This window comes from Hippocampus bargibanti, linkage group LG02 (assembly GCF_051943395.1).
Source record: "Hippocampus bargibanti isolate YZ-2025 linkage group LG02, ASM5194339v1, whole genome shotgun sequence".
Lineage (NCBI taxonomy): Eukaryota > Metazoa > Chordata > Actinopteri > Syngnathiformes > Syngnathidae > Hippocampus > Hippocampus bargibanti.
In genome coordinates, this window is record NC_142735.1 from 13,994,204 (window position 1) to 14,009,438 (window position 15,235).

At 40.7% G+C, this 15,235-nt stretch overlaps 1 protein-coding gene across 4 annotated transcripts in view; it reads right to left on the bottom strand.

Moving 5' to 3' along the window:
• The window catches only part of LOC148901618 (pro-neuregulin-2, membrane-bound isoform-like), a 40,536-nt gene that overhangs the window by 21,388 nt on the left and 3,913 nt on the right, over positions 1-15,235 (bottom strand). For all 4 annotated transcript variants that reach the window (XM_088989506.1, XM_088989509.1, XM_088989505.1 and 1 more), the window contains 3 exons: positions 4,858-5,020; positions 2,450-2,568; positions 1,775-1,898 (listed from right to left, as the gene is read on the bottom strand). In XM_088989506.1, coding sequence (XP_088845632.1) covers positions 1,775-1,898; positions 2,450-2,568; positions 4,858-5,020 — 406 coding nt within the window. The remainder of the gene's footprint in view (positions 1-1,774; positions 1,899-2,449; positions 2,569-4,857; positions 5,021-15,235) is intronic.

Below are 15,235 nucleotides of genomic sequence, written 5' to 3' on the forward strand. Positions count from 1 at the left end.
ACAAATACCTGTGGAAAACCACAAGTCTTTGAGAATTTTGCTAACCAGCAATGTCTATGGTCTACTGTATTACATATATCCTCAGCTCACATCACCGCCAAAACATGACAAATTTCGTCTCTTGAAAACTTTATAACCATATAGGAAATCAACCAACCCAAGCCATTCCCAGGTGGAATGTTGGCGTGAGCACGACAGATTGCAATGAAATGAAGTGGTACCAAGCCAAGATGAAACACTGCCACCAGGATCAAAGTAAAACAGAAATGACTGGGTAACTCCAGAGAGAGGACAACGTTTGGGAAAACCAAAGGCAATCTTTACAAATGGAGATTTGACATAAGCCCAGACTGTCCATTTGGAGAAACAGAAGAGAGAATCACAACCTTCACAATTACCAGCTGCGTCCTTAGTACTCTGTTGAAGACCTTTAGAGGGCAAATAATATTACCCATTTTTTTGGTGCAACAAAGTAACAATGGATGCCTAAATACAAACTTTTATTATTGGTGATGATGTCAGAGCGTTATTATTTCAGTTTATTCGTGAGCATTATTTTTACAATTTGAGACTTGTAAGAGAAGCTCACTGAGTTGGTTCAAATTTAGGTATAAAAAGGTGAATTCCATTTGAAATTTGGATGTCGACATTTCACCTCTCTGGATTTGAAATGAAAGTAAGTACCATGAAACATCACACCACAACAATTTTTTTCATGAAGAAAAAAAAACAAAAATCATGCAGTAATAATGACATGAAGTGTAAAGAATTCATCAGTGCGACAATCATAGTTTAACACTCCAATTTGTTGTGTCTTCTTGTGCGCCAACCTTGGCCATTGGGTGGCAGTATAATATACAAGCAGCAAAATTATCAGCCATCAGAATCAGAAAGCCTTTAATAGTCCAACAATGGGGAAATTAGTACCTGTATGCCTGTGAGAATTGTCATATTACATGTGTGCATGTATTGCTCCATTTGTGTTCAAATAACCATTGCTAAAAGCACATCAAACATGTGACTCTTAATGCAAATCACTGTGTGAATTAATTAAATGGGTGTGTCCTTTGCACACTTTTAAAACAGTTGGGTCAAAACTAAACCACTTAGAGGGCAAAGGGCACATCCACTACTTGGGTCGACCTGATATTGAATCATAGATAAATATGTATATTAAATAGGGACAAAACTGCTTGAATACTATTTTATGATGAATTAATTGTTCATGAGTGGCCAAAGTTTCAATCACTCATTTATTTTCTGAACCGCTTTTATCATTTACAAGAGTCACAGGAAGTGCTGGAGCGTAACCCAGCTGTCTTCGGTCTGTAGGCGTGGGACACCTTGAATTGGTTGCCAGCACACAGAAATGAACAACCATCCTCGCTCATGCTCACATCGAGGGACAATTTGGAGTGTTCAATCAACCTGCCATGCATGTTTTCGGAACATGGGAGGATAGAGGAGGTACCAGAAAAAACCCATGTGGGCCCAGGGAGAACATGCAAACTCCACACTGGAAGGGCAGAGCTGGAATTGAACCAGGAACTGGCCAAACTTGAATCTTGAGGCATCGATGCATTCAATGCAATCATTGTCAAAGGCCTGCTGCATGGATTTGTCGAATATTTGTATTCCAACGAGTGCAAAGAGGAGAAAGAAAAGAACGACAGAAGAGTTCTGAGGCTCAACATGAAAACCGGAAAACAAGAAAGGAGATCGGAGGAGTGACTAAACTGTGATCGTGGAGAGTGTGGACAACAAGGCAACTTACTTGCAAGAAGGCTGGTTTATACCATGTATGAAGTAACAGTCACCACCGTTGATGCAGTAGGCCTTTTCCGTGTCGTTGCAGCGCCTCACGTGACTCACACCCGGGGACAAAGTGGTGATGGTTACTTTTAGGTAAATACAAGAAATGTAGGTTTTGTCAGTGAAATGCTGTCTTTGAAATGAAAGTTGCTTTGTTGGCTATCCTAAAACCTGCACACGACTTACGTAAAAAGCCTTCACAAAAATATGCAACAAGGCAAACTTAGCATGATGAAGCATAGTACACCACGGCATATTAAAATTTAAATGGCAATGTTCAACAAAAATCCATCTGAATGTTTAGACAAGTTTGAAAATATGGAGCACAAACAGCTTGTTGCTTGATATTGATTAATACATAGGATGAAAAACATTGTTGTATTGGATTCCATTATTGCATGCCAAAAACAACGTAAACGTTCATGATTTAGGGTCATCATATTCTACAGAGACGCACGCACAGGGAGCTTCAGGTACAATAGTCCAAACCCCATTTTGCATGACATTTGCTCCAGTTACATATTGATTTACAGTATATGGTGAAATATTGATGGCATTGACTATGATCGCATTATTATCAAGAGTGACAAAAAATCAATAAATAAGTGAAAACAAGTTCAAGTTGTTAAATGCTTACAGATGTGTACGCTGATAATACTTGTGACATTTTCTTCTCCAACTGAGTTTTCAGCCACACAAGTGTAGCTTCCAGAGTCTTCTATGCGCACTCGACTGATCAGCACCTTGGAGTTTTTTCTGAAAAAAAAAAAAAAAAAAAAAAACATTAAAACAAAACACACAACATGTTAGGGATTGAGATAGATTTGGGTTAGAAATGCCACATACTGGACTGTTGCTGAGGTTTGTTCAGAAAAGACCAGATTCCAAGCATAGAAAGACTGCTTTTCCCCCACATTTATTGGTTTACGGAACTTAAATTACCGTGATAATATTTATCATCATCACCTTTCACTGTTGTCAGGTTAAATAGGGTAAAAGTAACATTACCCAACTTTATTAACTCATTCACTGCTATTCCAAAATTAATTCGGGAATTGAAAAGCATAACGTGGAGAACCATTCCAAAATTGTTTGTTTTTTTTTTTTTGCGGGAGGGGCGGGGGTGCCGATAAAGCGCGAGCACGACCTCTGGCAATGTTTTTCCCTCCCACAAGGGGCAGAATTTGCCTTTTGTACAGCTGCTCGCATTTCAAGCTCAGATAACTCCAGACCCATATAATTGAGAAATTAACTATTTCTTTCTAATTTAAGAAGAGAGTCTAAAGTTTCTTACTTTGCATTGAATATTTACGTCAGGGGTGTCAAAGTCATTTTTTGCCGTGGGCCACATTCTACTTATGGTTTCCTCTCGAGGGCCGTTATGAATTTGGGGAACCCATTAGAATGTTTAAATCCCTTCAAATATTACATATAGAGCACACAGCAAATTAATGAATAACTCGTTTTCAAATCTGAAGTCAAGAATAATGACTTTTATTGTGGTTGACATCCAAAAATATGACATTTTGGCTCAGATTTTAGCAATCATCATGGAATTTAACAAGTTTGATTTGCTTTCGCGGGTCGAAAAAAATGATGTGGTGGGCCGGATTTGGCCCGCGGGCCTTGACTTTGACACCTGTGATTTACGTAGTCCTGAAACTCAATACTCTGTGGGTCCTGCAATTTGAGTGAAAATGACAAAAACCCTAGCACTGGAGTGGACACATTTTTGCACATTGTCTCGCAGTGAAAGAGTTAATTGAAACATTTGTATTCAACATTACAACAAATATAGACCATGATAATATAAGACAGTGAACTACTAAAGAAAAAAAAGACCCCTTGATATTATGTTATGATGACTTCAAGATGGCGACGTGGGAGTGGCTGCCTTGACAGCAGCTCCAATACTTTTTGTTTTCTCTCTTCCTTTCATAACCTTTCTGCTGTAGATTGTGAATTTCTCCATTGTGAGATCAATTAATGTTTTCTTATTTGTACAGTGATACCTCGGTTTACAAACGCTTTAGTTTACTAAACTTTCGCCTTACGAACATTAAATTCGCGAGAATATAATCTTGGCATATGAACTAGTTTTTGGCGAACGAACCAAACCACACGGAGCGCCAAGGTGGCGGGCGGACTCGTTTTCCAAACCCCCTCTGAGTTCAAATGTAGGTTGTTATCGAGTGCAGTACTTTTATGATTATGGGACTAAAAAAGACCCCACCACAGGCTGGTGTTAAGCCGAAGAAGACACAAAAGAAAATTACGGTGGAGCAGAAGGAGATCATCGAAAAACACAAACGAGGTGTGCATTTGTGTGACTTAGCTGTTCCTGTACCATTACGCTAAGTCGACCATTGCTAACATCCATTGACAACTACCATCACAAAGGTAAATAAAACGACTTTATTATATAGTACAGTTTATTTTACAATTACAATACAATAGCACATTTATTATACATAAAATAATATTTAATTTGTGTCGTTTTAAGATTTAGTAGAAAATTATGTTTTATGGGGACCTGGGAACTGATTATTCTCATTTTTAATGGTTTCTTATCGGAAATAAATGTTTGGCAGACGAACTTTTCACCTTACACACACTTTCTGGAAACCAATTAAGTTCGTAAGCCGATGTATCACTGTATTCTTATCTTTCTTATAAAATTGCTTGGTAGTTGCCAACTCCTTATCAATGCACATGACTGCGATAGGAAGGTAAGAAATCAAGACTGTTTTGGCCTGTGCTTCAATCATTTAGAAAAAGATTTTTGTGATTGTCTGTTTTTTTTTTTTTTTTTTTTTAGCCTTTCAGGGTCTGCAGTTACTGCAGTAGACAACCTATCGTGTTATCAGGTTATAGGCTGCACAAACCAGTAATTCTGTTTTCTTGCAAAACAGACATCAATTAGATCAGGTGGGGAGGAAGCTACTGTTCTTTCCAGCCTAGTTTATAGTCTGCACTTGACTGTCCTGTGATCATGAAGTGGAGTTGAGAAATCTAAAGTACAACCGGTCAGTTTGGCAGACTTACTTGTTGGTTTTTATTCTGAGGTCTTTCCCTCGCTGAAGCTCATGTCCGTCTTTGTACCAGCGAAAGGATGGACTTGGATTCCCTGACGCCTCGCACTTCAAGTACAGTTTGTCCCCTTCTATCAAAGACTGGCCTCGCATCAGTCGCAGCTTTGGAAGAGAGGCTGGGCAAAAAAAGAGACATATTTTGTTTCACATTTTGTTTTAATGAATTAACCACAATAAAAATAGGTAGATTGTGCACGTACTAGTAGGCGTATGTGTCTGAGCGGTACAGCGTGTGTTTGACTGCGTTCAGGCCAAACACAATTGGAAGCACAAAACCACATTAACAAATGTTTATTCCATGAAATTGTTTTCATTTATTTTCAACAGCCTGTTGTCTTCAATTAGTAGTGTTTCTCTTGGCCGCTCTTATTCTAGTCAATATGAATGTTAGATTTCAGCCTCTTCATGCCGCCATGTCAATCTAATCTGGCCTGGGCCTTCGGAATCAATAGTGCTGGCCAATGTAACTCAAACTATATTAGCGAAAGGACTGTTTCTTAAAGCAATCACATTTCTAATTTATCCTCATGTGGCTAATGCCCTGACCAAGATGATGTCAGCATTTTTGCAAAGCTTGTATCAACCAACTTTGAGCAACACATCTCTACTGATATGCACGTACAGTATGAAAACATTTCGTCATCCGCATTTCTAGTGAGTGTTATGTATTTTTTTTTGCGATTATTCATCTCATTGTGGTTCAAGTTGTCAAAAATCGGGCAGGCAACGTTATGGCGTAACTTTTCAGAGTTGTCTGCCCTGCTGTCCGCTAACTTTTTGTCATGAGTTTCAGACATTGCTATTGCAATTCACTTCTCTTTGGTGTCACTCAGAAACTTCTCGACAAACGTCAACTCGTCCAGAATTCTTCAGCCCGGATCATCACCATTGCCTCATCGTTTCACCATGTCACTTCCGTCCTCCAAGAGCTCCACTGGCTCCCAGTCAAATATACAATCAACTTTAAAATTCTTCTTTATACATTTCAAACTATCCATAACCTTGCCCCCCCCTCCCCATACCTATCTGACCTTCTTCAAATTTCTATTCCCTCTCGTTCCCTCAGATCCTCTTCCTCCCTACGCCTATGTGTGCCCCCTGCCCGTCTCAACACGATGGGTGACAGAGCCTTCAGCTGTTCTGCCCCCAAACTTTGGAATTTACTTCCTCCCAACATTCGTAACATCGATTTTCTTCCCACCTTCAAGTCCCATCTCAAAGCCCACTTATTTAAAATTGCATTTTCTGTGTAGCTCTCTCTTTTGTTTCTATTTATAATTGTATTTTATTTATTTCATTCTATTTGTGATTGTATTTTATGTATTATATTACCTATGCTTGTCTGTAACTGTAAAGTGTCCTTGAGAGCTTTGAAAGGCGCTTAAAATGTATTATTATTAATTATTATTATTATTATTATTATTATTATTATTATTATTATTATTATTATGAAGTCCTTTGAACGCCTCGTGTTGAACCACCTAAATAACATCACCGGACCTCTCCTGGATCCTCTTCAGTTTGCCTCCCGGGTAAACACGCCTGTGGAGGATGCAGTCAACATCGGGCTGCACCACATCCCCGAGCACCTCGACAACACAGGAAACTACGCAAGCTCTGCGTTCAATACCATCATCCCAGAACACCTCATGCCCAAACCACTGGTGTTTCCCCTCTGATCTGCCAGTGGATCCTCAGCTCCCTGACAGGACGGACGCAACAGGTCAGACTCGGAAAAATATCATCCTCAACACGAACCATGAGCACTGGAGCCCCACAGGGATGCATCCTCTCTCCATTGCTCTTCTCCCTCTACACAAATGACTGCACGTAAACGCGCCCAGCTGTCAAATTTATAAAGTTCGCGGAGGACACCACAGTCATCGGTCTCATCAAAGACGGAATCACAGTCTCCCAGACATGAAGTGGGTGGTCAACACCAACTCCATCCTGAGAAAGGCCTAACAGAGGATGTACTTCCTGAGGCTGCTAAAGAAGCATGGCCTGCCACAGGAGGTGCTACAACATTTCTACACGGCTGGCGCTACCGATCCATGCGCAAAACAGCAACAAAAAAAAGTTTTTTTTCGGGGATAAAAATCAACTTGTATGAACAAATTATGCCCAAACCCACCTGAAAAATTATACATCCTCTGTGTAACAAAAGCGTAATAGTTTTTCAATTGTCAAGCAGGGTGAAGATATATATATATATATATATATATATATATATATATATATATATATATATATATATATATATATATATATATATATATATATATACATACACATATAGTGTATATATAATAGCAGTTATATGTAAATTTATATGTAAATTTCACCACTGTGAGACTAATAAAGGCAAATCCAATCCAATCCAATAACAAAAAACAGGTTATTCTTGGGCACCAACTGATCAGTAAGAAAGGACATCCATTTTGTGAATCCTGTCAAAATGTATTCTAAAAACACGTAAAATAATCTATTTTTGGCAAGCGATTGCTCAAGTGTACTGACAAATTTGTTAGGTGGATTAGAGTGACAGCATTTTGCTGGTGCTCAATTTTGAAAAAAAATGTGAGTGACTTCTAGGATGTGAAGGGAGGCCAGGTTCATTCTGCAGCTTAAACTGACAAACAGATACCGCTTGGTGCGTAACATGAATATTTTTATGCATACACCTTTAATATGCCCGGATATGCATTTTATTCAATGTATCCTGTGTGTTTGTGTGTGCGCGTTTGTGCGTGTGTGCGGTGAAGCACTCCAAATTGCTGATCTAAGCCTTCTATATCATTGTGTGATCGAGAGTTTTCTCAGCAAGAGCACCCGATGGGTTGTGGGGAGGCTGAAATGGACAGCCAAATGTGACCAATAGTCTGCAAGTGGCCTTTCACGCGAGCCAATCACACAGGACCGGCGGTCTCATCAGCCATTCATCAAGAGGTCCTTTTCTCAAGGTCAGTTGATATTTGCACCCCCTTACCTCCACCCACCTCCAGTCTACCAGCAAAGAGGACATCAACAAAAGTGATAGAGAGTGACAGCGATTTATATGGAAGCTAAATTAGGTTGTTGCCATATGCCATTGAGTGTTTGGTTCAGGCTAAGTAACAAGATGGGCCCAAGTCAAGAAGATGAAAACATGGAAAAATAAAAACATGCAACCTGCGTGTACTGTATATCTTCAGGTTGTAGGCGCAAAAGCACCATTGGGCAATACTGAAAGAAATCAGTATACTGGTCCGTTGTGTCATGTCACCTCATTCCCCGGAGAGCCTGATGAGTTAGTTATGTTTGGACTTGCAGCGCTCAAGTACTGGATGTGTCTAAGTGTGCGAGCACGCCTGCGTCTCTCCTTATGTATAAAAGGGAGAAGCCTCTTCTATCTCATTCTCCGATCAGTGTGATTTCTGCACCGCACAGCTGTCACCATGGAAACCAGTGAGGGAGCCGGAGATAGAGGATGTATGGCAGAAAGAAAAGGGAAAATGAGATTGAGAATGAGCGAGAGGAAGAAAGAGAAGAGGCGAGGGTGTGTACATGTCAGTTGTTGGATAACAGCCACAGAAGGCCCGCATGCAGTATCGCCCGCCGCTAACCCGTTGCGCAGCAGCAACACAAGCAAAAGAGTTGCCCTCCGCGTGTGTGACGTTTCGCAACAGTATATGTAATCACAACCACTGCTCAATGAAACATTGAGTGTACAAAATTGAGTGACTGCTCACAGTTGCGAGTGTCAAAAGGAAAAATGCCGGCCTTCAATTTCTCAACGTGAACTCTGCAGTAACAATTGTACACGTAACAACTTCCCATTGCACACGAGGGTTCTCAAACCTCACCCTTTCTTTGTTAATGTCTGACATCTGATATTTACACTTTGACCCCATACGATGTCTTGATGTATTCCCACTAAAATCCTCAATCTGACACCCGAGAAACTGAATGAGAGAGATGACGGAGAGACCAATCAGTCGATCGATAGATATTCTTCTTCTAATTTTTAAAATTGTGAGCAAGTCATTCTAGTTCCCGCTTCATTTATTTTACCCGAACATTTCTCGCATTCAGCCCCTCTTGAGGGAGAGGGACTGTAAACACTTCGAATTCTGCCTCTCCTCTCACCTTCCCCGTTTCTCATCACTTGTTTTTTCCCCTCTCTCTTTCTCACTTATATCTTATTTCCTCCTGCTCTCTTGGCTTTACACCACCACACCCCTTTGCAACGCTTACCCATTCATTTTTCACCTCACATTTTCACTGTGAACAACACACCCAGCTGAAATGTACATACACGCACCCACGCACACACACACACACACACACACACACACACACACACACACACACACACACACACACACACACACACACACACACACACACACACACGCACACACACACACACACACACACACACCATTAGCTGCAGATGTATAAGCAGATGAGCATAATAGAGGTGTTGATCAGATCTGTCCACACACCAAAATGTTCCATTGCACTTTGGAAGGCCTAAAAACATGCTAAGATGAGGGGGGTTAACCCCGATTAACCCACAGACATCACCTAAGATTGTGGATTCGGAAAGTGGTCCCACGGACCCTCTGAGGGGTGTGTTTATCCATCCTCTCATTGGCCCAGCTATTCCCTTCTGATTCGTTCAGTCCAATGTGTGGCCAAAGCTTGATTTATGCTGGAGAAGATATCGGACCAGTGGCGGACCGTTAAGGCCTGCAAACCCTTCTCTGCTGGCCTAAAAATATCTGAATCACAGTCTGATGTTAATTATTTTTTTGTCCATGAATTCTTATTAAATAATTCCAATTTGTCTTTCAGCTTCCTTTCATTACTTTTCCCCTGTTCTGCGGGCCGTGGTGATTCAAATGTGTCGATCAAACAGTTGCTTTAACCCAGGGCTCTCAAACTCCGGTCCTCGAGGGCCTCAGTCCTACATGTTTTCCAACTCTCCCTGTTGCAATGCACCCGAGGCTGTGTTGCAACAGGGAGACTTGGAAAACATGTAGGAATATAGCCCTCGAGGACCGGAGTTTGAAACCCCTGTAACCAATTAGATTTCAGGTGGCAACACAAAAGAGGGACCAACACCTTCTTGCATGTGCTGGTCAATGCCAGAGTTTTCGCAAACTATGATTGGCTAGTCACTAGAAAATTACAATTTGCAAAAATTGCTCTTGTCAGTAGCCGCTAATGACAAGAGCATACTGGACAGAGCTCGCACACTGTATGGTAGCGAGCTGCATCAGTAAATATATTTTTGTATTGATTTAATAGTGGTTTCGTCAACCCACAACGGCTGAAGGAGGAAAAGAAATGGATTTGGTTGGAGATTTACCTTTGAAGCCATTTTCCAGACAGACTTGCCAAGAAAAAATGAACATCATTAAGAAAGGTCGGACAGTTATTTCCTGACTAATGGTACCCTCTAGTGGACTTGTAGTAGATCACACCACACTTTTTTGGATTGTGGGTTGATTCAGACATAGCATTACTGAAGGCCGAGTGATGAAATCCACGGCTTGCCACTGTATCAGACCGTGATTAAAATGTAATTTCAATGCGTACTTTTCAATAAAAACAGAGCTTAATGTGGCTATTTCAACCAACACTAATTTGTAAAGGGGTTATTTTTTTCCAATATGGATGTTGTTGACACTAGGTGTAAGTTGAGTAAAAATGGCCAACCTTCCATGCAAAATTTTAGAGAAGCTATCTGATTAATTTGTGCACGTGCATTTGCATTGCTATTGTTTTTCTGTTTTGACAGATATTTTTTTACATCATCCAAGTGAGAATAGACCAAAATCATTTGTGCCAGTTTGTGCTTTAAAAACTTTTGTTTCTGCTGCTAATGTTAGATGAATATTTTACATTTTAATACATCATGTACTGGCAAAATGTACTGCTTTTCACCCACCTCTGAAAATTATCCCTCATGATAGAACAACGGTAGCAGCACAAATTGAAGTTTTTACAGTACAAAACAGTACAAACAAAGCACAAACAAATGGTAACCGTTTAGATCGATTCCGTAGTAGATGGGGGGCTGAGTAACATCAAAATTTCAAGTCACGATCTCAAAAACCATAGCAACACAACCCAGTTTTTTTCCGGCACGATCCAACACAGAGGAAGCAAAAAAAAAAATAAAACGAAGACACCTTTGTCCAAATATTATGCGTGTGGTGAGGGGATCAGCTGCACACAGTTGTGATATGAGGGCGTGAGGACGGAATGCTGTGTTACATTGCGGCGCGATACACTCAAATAGAAAAATGTTCTCTTCCAGTTGTGCTGATGTCAGGAGGTTCTATCAAATAGAAGAGGGGCCTGGCAGAGTGATTTCAGCATGCTAAAAGCAATTGACCCTCCAGCGGGAAAATTCACCCAGCTACATCCCAGTTGGCTGCTACATAAGCAACTTACAAATTCGGCTAAGAATGCAGTGCCCCGTGCTGAACACCAAGAAAACAGTACATTGTGAAAAAGCCTTAAAAGCATTACCGTATTGATTATTTTGTATACGGTGTTAGAAGATTCTGCATCGACAACATAGTTTTCCTTTTCACAAGGGTTTTCCAACAATTGTATATACAATACAATTACTAGGCATGAAGTTGATTTAAAATGAGATGGATGAACAAATACAACACCGCTCATTGTGTAGTCACAGAGTCCAATGGATTTCACCTGCTAGGAGAAGATGCAACACCCGTCAGAATCAAACACCAATACACAAGAGACAAAGTAACGATAGCCCACGTGTGTGTATCTCAAGGATCTGGATGAAGAACAGGGTGATCGTTTGATGCTATTTTTAGCATTCATCTAAAATTAGCTGAAAATGATGATTACCTGGGAAGCATAAGTCAAAAGCCTTGCTCCAAAGCACAAAACCGTGAACGTTGGTTTTGCGACAGTTGAAACTGTCACTTATCAACGACATACTAAATATTAAGTGTTATCATAGTTTGCTTCTAAGCCACCTTCTTAAGAATTATGCCAAACATTTAGTTTATTTTGCAACAGCAAATGTGCTGCAATTTATGCATGGGAAAAGTATATTTAAATGTGCTAAAAATAATGACTTTCTACATCTAAACTTCTGTTTATTAAATTTTAAATGTACTGTGCACTTCCACTATGGAAAACAATCTTAAATGAGAAGCTAGCGGCACATCCATCTTGGCTGAAAAGATGCACTTTGCAGATATAGTGAGGCACCTACCACATCAGTGTGTGGGCGGTGTGTGCAGTGCACTATCACTGGTGTGTGTGGGGGGAGAGGGGTGGGGATGCGCTCATGGCTTCAAAAAGACCTCCCTCATTCACAAACTAAGCCATGTGGCACTGAGCGGCCCCTTTAAGAGGCATGAGCTTTCTGCCGAGGCTGACTCTTGGAAAAAAGATGAGTGCCGATATATTATTCACCACCAAGGACACACACATATGCAGATACACACACAGCCTTACATGCAAGATAGCCAAGGACAAGAACACAAGTTAGGCAGTCATCAGCGAAATGGACAACAGAGATGTGTGTTAATATAACATGATAGGCATAATGGGCCAGGGAAAATAAGCATAGGGAGACTGTATTCAGTGGTCATACAGTCTTAAAGACAAATACGTACACAACAGAAGGGTGAAATCTTCAGCATTCTGTTATTCCCTGTGCATAATTTATAGCAGCCCCAAATCTCTCTGCTAATGACAGAACACTGGGGCATCTGCAGCACAGCAGCAACAGCTGACTGGCATGGCAGTGTGTATGTAGGGTGGGGGTGCAGTGGGCGGGGGGGGGGGGGGGGGGGGGGGGGTATTGTGCTTGGCTGGAGCAAGGGCGGTATGAGAGACAGAAGGAGATAGAGGAGGATTCGTACCAAAGAAACAGAGTATCAGAAATGGTCACGGATAAGGCAACAACGAGGCAGATGTGACAGACTTCTCAGAAGATAAATACACATACACAGCCAAGTCAATGTCCTCAAGGATATTTATTCCCATTGATGTTCCGTATGTGCGTCAGACTGAGTGCCACCTTTATTTAATATGTTATTCTTGTAACTTTTTAATTATTGATGTATCCGAAAGTCGCCTTTTTTGTAACATTGTCACCACGTCAACTCGCCCCTTGCTGCCTGAAGTACATACACAACAGTTCCCAAAAATATATATTGTGGAAAATGCTAATGAAAGCCGGTCAATGGTGTGGCCTTGGTATGGATATAACTCCTTTTGCAAGAAATGTCTTGACACAATGCATGCAACATAGCATTGTCCTCCTAATTCTGAGATCAATGCCAAAGTGATTCTCCCCTGCAGGTGCTAAGTACACTGATGCAAGATAAAACCAAGAAAGCATAAAGACCTGCTCTGAATGTGTGCACACACTGGAGCCTTGACTGATATCCCTTAAGTCATGGTCTTTTGAATATGTGGAATAAATTGCCAGTATCACTCTGTTAAAGGAACAATAGTAAAACTGTTTATTTTTCAATGTTCATTATTTGAAAAACACACAATTAATTCCAACCATACGCATATCCAGTATGTACACACACCCATGGTACCTTATCACCATGACTACAGCATATGCAAAAAAAAGCCCATGCATTTACTCCATCACTGAAACAAAGAAAGTGGTAAGGATGATATTTTTCTTGTACCTCTGCTGAAAAAAAATAGTGGTTGGCTTCTTGCTGAAACACTGTATTGCGAGTGCATTTTAGGTCATGGCATTCTAATAGTTCAGCACTTGATGACTCTAAAAGAAGTAATAACTAAAAGGAAATTAACAGGAAATTAATCACCAAAAATCAGCTGTTACTTTTGAAATGTGGTTGAACAGAATTATTTTTTTAAACAAACACTGGAAACAGGCAAAAATTGTAAACAAGTGGACCAGATGGGCATATTTAACCATGTATTCTCAAACAACCATCACAGGTTACTTGAAATGGGAGCATTTTTATGGCCTTTTGAAAGATGTCACTGTGCTGTTTGGTGACAGGAGGCTTATTTTACATGGTGCTTAAGTCAGAAAAAGTGTACAGCAATGCACTCTGGCTGCACAGATTCACCCATTCAGCCCAAAATGTTGCACTGCAGTGCTATTTTCCAGAGTTTAGCAGAGAATATGCCCCAAAGTGTGTCAGAAATGCATGAAATACATTGACTTCATTCCAGCAGGAGCAAAATTCGTGATAAATTCAAGTAATGGACAATAAAAATTGTAAAAAAAAAAAAAAAAAGATCCTAGAAGAACCTACAAAAAATTAAAGGTGAACGACAAGGCCGACTAATGATATCAGCGTCAGATCGAGACATCCATTGTTTGAGCCAAAGTGGACTGCATGGGAGATGACCAAGGAGGACACCATTGTTCTGTTGTTTCTTTGCTCTATATGGCCCTGGGTGGCTTGAATCTGTGCAAGACACAATGAAATCTCAAGACTATGATGTATTATATAGGGAAATGTGTCCAGTTTCAAAAACCCAGTCTCGTTCGCGGATTATGGGTTTTGCAACAGGATAAAACCTACACGGCAGGTACAGTAAAATGATAGGTGTCAAATTATCATAATATTATCTGCATGAAAGAGTCCTCCTCTGCACCGTTGAATATCCAGGGTATGGACGGGTGACCTCCAACAAGTAGCTGGGTGTTCTCCTCAACAATAAACTGGACTGGACTACAAACACGAATGCCCTAATCAAAAAGGGACAGAGTCGCCTCTTCCTATTTCGGAAAGTGAGGTCTTTTGGGGTTTAGGGGTCACCCCTTAAGACCTCTGTGGTCGATTCAGCCATCCATTATGGAATTGTCTGCTGGTCAGACAGCATCACCAACCACGACAGAAAAAGACTGGAGCGCCTGGTCAAGAGGGCCAGTTCTGCCCTGGACTCTCTGCAGGAGATGGGCAACAGACCGGACTCTAGCTAAATAAAAACTGATTGGACAGCCCCTCCCACCCGCTCCTGCCCACCCTGACAGCCAGACTATTACACTTGGGCTGCAAGAAGAAGAGATACCGCCGCTTGTTCCTACCGACTGCTCCCTCGCTTCTTATTAAACACACATTGTAAATAGCACAGCCACCTTATGTCAAGTCAATTGAGTTACATATAGCAAATATGCTTTTTAAACTGTATTTTTATTCTTTGCACTATGTACAGTTCTTTTCATGAAACTTTTGTGCAGTTGTACATTTCAGTCTCCATACTTTCTTTTATGTTTTGATCCCCCCCACGCCTCCTTTGAATTTTGCTGCTGTAGATTGCAAATTTCCCCATTGTGGGAATATTTG